At 25.9% G+C, this 6,892-nt stretch overlaps 1 protein-coding gene across 1 annotated transcript; it reads right to left on the bottom strand.

Annotated features, from left to right (window-relative positions):
* Positions 1-555: 555 nt before the first annotated feature.
* Phum_PHUM470880 (gufa protein, putative) lies at positions 556-2,675 on the bottom strand (the record flags this gene model as incomplete). Its single annotated transcript, XM_002430227.1, has 5 exons — positions 556-585; positions 686-717; positions 951-1,147; positions 2,280-2,378; positions 2,611-2,675. The coding sequence occupies 5 exons, from the start codon at positions 2,673-2,675 to the stop codon at positions 556-558; spliced, it is 423 nt and encodes a 140-aa protein (XP_002430272.1).
* Between the last annotated feature and the right edge of the window lie 4,217 nt (positions 2,676-6,892).

The raw sequence follows: 6,892 nt of genomic DNA, 5'->3' as shown, positions 1-6,892 counted from the left end.
TAAAACGGTTTACTCCCCCCTCCCCTCTTCCCCACCCCCCCAAAAAAAAATAAAAAATCTAACGGAAACGAATAAAAGAAAACAAAAACGTTTTTTTTTTTTTTTTTTTTAAACGCATCAATCTTCAATTAAAAATAATAATAATAATTTTTTCCTCTCGTCCTTTTTCCCTTTTTTTTCTCCTTCCACGTTTATTTAAAAAAAAATTTATTTCCCCAACTTTAAGTGTGATAAGTAAAAAAATTTGATTTTAATAAGCGGCAATAAATCCTTTTCGATATATTTTTACTTTTTATACGGGACGATGCGGGCGACGACACACAACAAACTCGCAACAAACACGCTTCAAACCGTCGCCTTTAATTTTTCGAATACGACAAACAGACAAAAAAAAAAAAAAACATGGAGACTTTTGTTATTACGTAGTGGTCGGTCAAAGAGCAAAATAAAACGATCTGGGTATCAACCAACAATTGAGAAAAAAAATAAAAAATTCCACGCAGACTCTCCACACTGACAAAAAAATTTCCCTCCTCCCTCCTTCCCTGTTTTCCCCTAGACGATAGCAAAAAATTCAATATCACGCTGATAAAATAATTATTTATAATATTATAGCAAATTAAAAAGAAGAAAAGATAGAAAAACAGGAAGACAGAGAGAGAGAGAGAGAGAGAGAGAGATAAACTATTAAGTAATTAGCATTGTTATTAAAAAACCCTAAAAAAAAAAAAATTTAATAATAATTACGTGAGCGATTTAATCCGATTTGAAATGAATTTTTCTTTGGTTTCTCCCCCTTCCCCCTTCATTGTTTTTGTATTCATGTACATTGTACCCCCCGTGAAGAAAATAGTTTATAAACTTTTTCCCCTTTACTACCTATAGTTTCCTTTTCGAAATTTTTTGTCGATCGGTAAACAAAGCGTGCGTAAATTTTTTAAACATTTTACGTTCGTTAAAAAAAAAATTATAAATAATAAATTCATACCCAGAATTTGCTTCCGGTATAATATCATCGACTACGACGTAAATCATTGCGCCAGCTGCAAAGGCCAAAGCATATGGTAATAAGGGTCTTGCTAATGACACCGCCACTGCTCCTAAAATTCCAAAAATAGGTTCAACCATTCCGCTAAGTTGACCATACCTGAAATGCGGTCATAATTAAAAAAAAAATATTAATATTAATAATAATAAGAAAATAAGGTATTACTTCTTATTTAAATTTACATTCCGAAATTTAAAAGGTTTACAAACAACCCCTTATTACTATTATTATTATTATTATTATCATTATTATTATTATTATTATTATTATTATCATTATTATTATTATTATTATTATTATTATTATTATTATTATTATTATTATTATTATTACACCGAAAGTCAAATAGTTAAAAAATTACTTCATGTAAAGTGTGTCCCAGTTAGCAAGTGTTGACCCTTTTTAAATTTTCTAATTTTTTTTTTTTTATTTACGACGGCCAACAAATAATTTTATTCCGTGATAATAATAATAATAATAACAAATCTCGCAATAAAAGGCTATTATTTACAATATAATTTTGTTTAAAAAAACTTTAATAATAATAATAATAATTTTTATATGCAGTAAAAGAGAGAGAGAGAGAGAGAGAGAGAGAGACAAGATAATAATAAATGACGGGGAAAATAAAAGAATGAATCTTCAACTTCATCATCACGACGACCGGATGAGATACAAAAAAAAAAGAAAAAAAAAAAAAAGGAGTCAATAAAGAGAGAGAGAGAGAGAGAGAGAGAGTCAATTTTTTGTCGGAGTTTGAGTTCGTTAACACGTCCTTGCACATTTCTGTATGTATATATACACACACACACATAAACTTCCATAACTGAATCGGAGTGTAAGTAAGAGTTTGTCCTGCATTCATTTGTCATTTCCTTTAAGTGACGTCATTTATATACTTCCGGTTTATCTTTATTAATATCCTTGCCGGATATGTGACAATAGTGTTACATGCATTAAACTTACTTTGATTTTCGCATGGTTATTTACTTTTTTTTTCCATTTTGAAAGCTTTCTATTGTTTTTGATTTGATTTTAAAAAAAACTTTCTCTGAACTCCTTTCACGCGCGCGCTTTGAATGATCGCCTCGTTCACGAATTGTTAATTCATTCAATAATAATAATAATAATAATATTAGGTTGTTTTTTTATAGAAAAACATACCGACGAATCGTTTCCTATTGAACAAAAACAAATTCCGCGTTTAAAAAAAAAAAAATTGATAACTCACCAAAAACTTTTCCACAGGGAAAATCCGACAGCTTTCAATGGTAAACTAACTGCGAGACCCTCTGGAAAATTTTGTATTCCAATTCCTATGGCTAAATTCCTAAACGGAAAAACAAAAAAAAAATTATTATCTCTCGTATCCCTTTCCGTACCTCCCGTTTTTTTTTTTTAATAATAATAATAATAATTGAAAAGTGGGGGGAAACAGGAAAATTAATAAAAAAAAAATTCTATAAATAAATTTCCAAGACATGAAAAAAAAAATTTTCATTGAATTTATGTTTTTTTTTTAAATTAATACATTCATTTTATCGACAACGAATAACCTTCACGAGCTTTTATTATTATTATTATTATTATTATTATTATTATTATTATTATTATTATTTTTATACATGTGTGTATAAAATTTATTCGAAAAGCTCTCTCTCTCTCTCTTTCTCTCCTTGATTGCACAACATTTATTGCAATCAACCACAATTGCAAGGCGCACCCATAACTTTTTTTTTTTTTTAAATAAAAACGCGTAAGGAATTTACGCCTCTTTAAAAAAATATTAATGATGGTAATAATAATAATAATAATAATAATAATAATAATAATAATAATAATAATAATGATATTAATAATAATAATAATAATAATAATAATGATATTAATAATAATAATAGTAATAATAATAATTAATTTTCGACGTGTAAAACCTTCCGGAAAAATAAAAATAAAAATTCGTACGGATTCGGTAAATGCACAAAAAAAAGAAAAAAATTAAATATAACCCTAAACCGATTCGCTTAATTTACTATCATACATATCATCATCATCATCATCATTATCATCATTATTATTTTTAATTACATTTTATGAGCATTGTAACATTTTTAATTAGCACGGAATCGTTTTCCAACTCGATTCATCTTTCGTTCTTTTTCGTTCATTTTATTAAAACAGAAGAAAATAAAAAAAACAAAAAGAAAACTTTTGAACGGATGAAAAACATTCATCGAATTAAAAACGAGAAGATGGTTGTTTTGAAAAAAAGTTATGAAAAAAAAGGAATGATATCGGGAATTTTTATCCCGCTTTATACAATATCATTATCAGTAATCTATATATACAACATAAATTAAATAAATATTTTCCAACGAGATTTTTCATTAGTGGTAGTAGTAGAAGAACGTAACGATTCCACCGCCTTGTTTAAAAAAAAACCGCCAAATTTAAAATTTGTTTTTATTTTTTCCGCATAAGTTAAGAACGTATGTAGCCGTTGAACAATTTTTTTTTTTTTTTTCTATTCCCACGATTCTTTTTAATCCATGCAAATTTTTTCATAATTTATTTATTAACATCTTTCATAAAACCAACCAAAAACTTTTTAATAAAAACAACAACAACATAATAACAATATCATCATCATCATCATCGGTGATAATTAATAATAATGATGATGTTTACTTCATCGAAAACAATAATAATAATAGTTGCAAAAATAAAGAAAAATAATTAATTAATTAACGTGATCATAACTTAAAAAGTTTAGTAGTAGTAGTTTTAGTTTTCTTTAGAATTTATTTAAAAATATAATAATGATGATCAAAAAGTAAAATAATAATAATAATAATAATAATAATAAAACAAAGAAAAGTTTTTTTTTTTTTTTTTTTTTTTTAAAGAAACAAAAAAGTTTTCAAGGTTTTCAAAAAAAAAAAAAAACCCTTAATTGAATTTCGACGAGTAGAAACAAAAAAAAACGGTCAAAATCAATAAATATAATAATAATGGTAATAATAATAATAATAATAATAATAATAATAATAATAATAATACTAAAAAGCTTTTAACAAGTTTTGAGAAAAATAATTTTTTTTTTTCTTTCAACTTTTTTGTTTTATTTGTAATTCGATCGAATATTATTAGAAAAATATTTTCATTTTTTTTTTTTTAAACCTTTCCTTCTACCCCCCCCCCCGACTTTATTTTTTTTTAATAACAAGATAAAAGGCACGTTTTTCTTTAAAAAAAAATATATATTATATATATCATTTTCGTATAATATAAAATACTTGAACTCATTCATTCAAAAGGGAAAAATTTATAATAATGATTAAGATTGTGAAAATTATACACCTTGATATGGCGATTTTCTTCTTACTCTTGTTTTTCCTTTTCCACCATTTCTACGTGGTATTATTTGTCGCAAAAATTTTCCACACACGCGTGCGGATTGCTCACGATTTCTTTTGATGTGATTTTATTTATATTAATTTTTCCCTTTTCATCCACCTTTTTTTTTGTCGTTTAACGCCAATAAAAAAAAAAATGGCGTAAAACGATTGGAAAAATTTTCTTTTCTTTTCTTCTTCTTTTGACCCGAAAAAATATACAAAACGTAATCTTTTAACGAATAAAATTTTTATCTCATTCGTCGATTTTTCTTTACGTTTCTATATATATACATACATAAATAATAAAAATAATCTCGTGGAAATCGATCAAGTATTTCCGGTTGAATTAATTTTTTTAAATCGTTGTTCGTATAACATCATCGTTATTTTTTTCTCTCTTTACATCCGTTTAATTATTTTTTTTACACGGATTATTTAGAATAAGGAAAAAATTTTCTTTTTTTTCCAACAAAACAATAATAATAATAATAATAATAATAATAATAAACGTCGCGATTTCGTTTTATAAATTCTTAATCATTATTATTATTTGTATATAAAACAAAAACATCTCTCAATTATTATTATTATTAATTTTTTTTGGAAATAAATTCATATTGGGAATTAAATTAAAAAAATAACATTATCAAAAACATAAACGGATAATAATAATAATAATAATAATCGTTGAATAGCATTTATTATTCCTCGTATATAAATCATCAAATTCTCACGCATGTGTTTTCGGGAAAATTTTTCTTTTTCTTTTCTCTTTTTATATTAAAAGGTTTAAACAATTCAAAATGAATTATTTTTCGAGACAAACAGAGGCAACAACAAAACAAACACAAACGACAAAAACAAAACAAAAAAAATTTTGTATCGAGAATAAGAGAAAACTTTTCGTAAATGATAATATGAATTTTATTATTTTAATTTTAAAAATAAAAAGAGAGAGAAAGAGAGAGTGAGAGAGAGACAGAGAGAGAGAGAGAGTGAGAGAGAAAGAAATTTTTTTTTGGATACGTTTGAATCGATTTATCAATAAAAATCGATGAATTAAAAAAAGAAATTTAAAAATAGAGTTTGAATATGGGATCGCGAACGAACGCGTGAGTGAAAAATATTTAAATCATTGCTCATAACTATTAGTTTTTTAATTTTTTAACTGTCGTTTTAAATCTAAAAATAAACCTTACGAAATAAGTGTTGTTTTATTTAAAAAAAAAAAAAAAAAACAATATTTAACGAAATAAAGGGGGGGCGGAGAGGAGGAGGAGGGTGGGGGGAGTATGATGAAAAACTTAATTTTTTACAAACGAATAAAAATTTGACCATTTTAGTCAATCACCTCCCTATAATAAACAAAAAATTTAATTTTAACGTCTTTTTTTTCCAATCACAACAAATTTCGAAAATTTTCTTTTTCCTTCTCTCTGCCTCTCTCTCTCTCTCTCTGTGGACTGATTTTGATATAATTTCCGGATTAAAATTTTCTGATAAAATCAATCAAATCATCGGCCCGAGAGTAGCAAAATAAAAAAAAAAATTTTTTTTTAGGCAGGTGTAATCCCTCCTCATCGATATCATCTTAAATCGATTTAAAATTTTTCGCTTCTTTTTTTTTAAATAAATCTGATGTTATCACGACACTGATAACAACAAAATTTTCTGACCTTTTTTTCATCTTTGAATTCGTAACCTCACCCTTGAAATCAATCGTATGAATATTAACGTGAACGACTGTCCGAAAAACAGAAAAAAAAAATTATTATTATTATTTTTTCTTTTTTAAGTAGTGAATAGATAAGTAAGATAACGAATTTATTATTTCGTGATAATTTAATAATAACCGGATGTTAATTAAATAAATATTATTATTATTATTAATTAAAGAATTCGATAAGTTTTTTTTAAATGGATAGACAAAGGACCGAATAATTTAAATTTTTATTTTTACAAAATTGATTCGTCAATTTCTGACGCACGTAGTTGGTTTATATATATTGTTATGATCCCGTACTCAATATTCACATTTTCAAATTTTTATAAACAAAAGACTGGCGACGAACTCGAATTGTTCTTCTTTAGAAGCGAAGCTTCTAAAGACTCCTTCTTTTATTTTATTTGCAAGTGTTTGCTAGTTCCCATTGTTGCTCGTTCGAAACAGTTGACTGACGAAAGACCAAAGTAATATAGGCAAGCTACACCGCTTGGCGTCGTTTCATTTGATTTTTAGTCTAGCTGTAATAAGTTCTTGTCTATTAATATTAGTTTTGTTAGTGATAGTTTTAAGTGCTTGTTCATTACTTACAAAAATAAAGAACGAACCGAATATAACATATTAAAATTTTGGCGCAGTCGATGAAGGATTATTCTGAACGACAAGAAACCGGAGAATTCTTAAGTAATTCGTTTCATGTTGGTGGGTTTTAACTCTTTATCA

This window comes from Pediculus humanus, genomic scaffold, assembly GCF_000006295.1.
Source record: "Pediculus humanus corporis 1103172108251 genomic scaffold, whole genome shotgun sequence".
In the NCBI taxonomy this organism is placed as follows: Eukaryota; Metazoa; Arthropoda; class Insecta; order Psocodea; family Pediculidae; genus Pediculus; species Pediculus humanus.
This window is presented reverse-complemented; position numbering and strand designations above follow the sequence as displayed.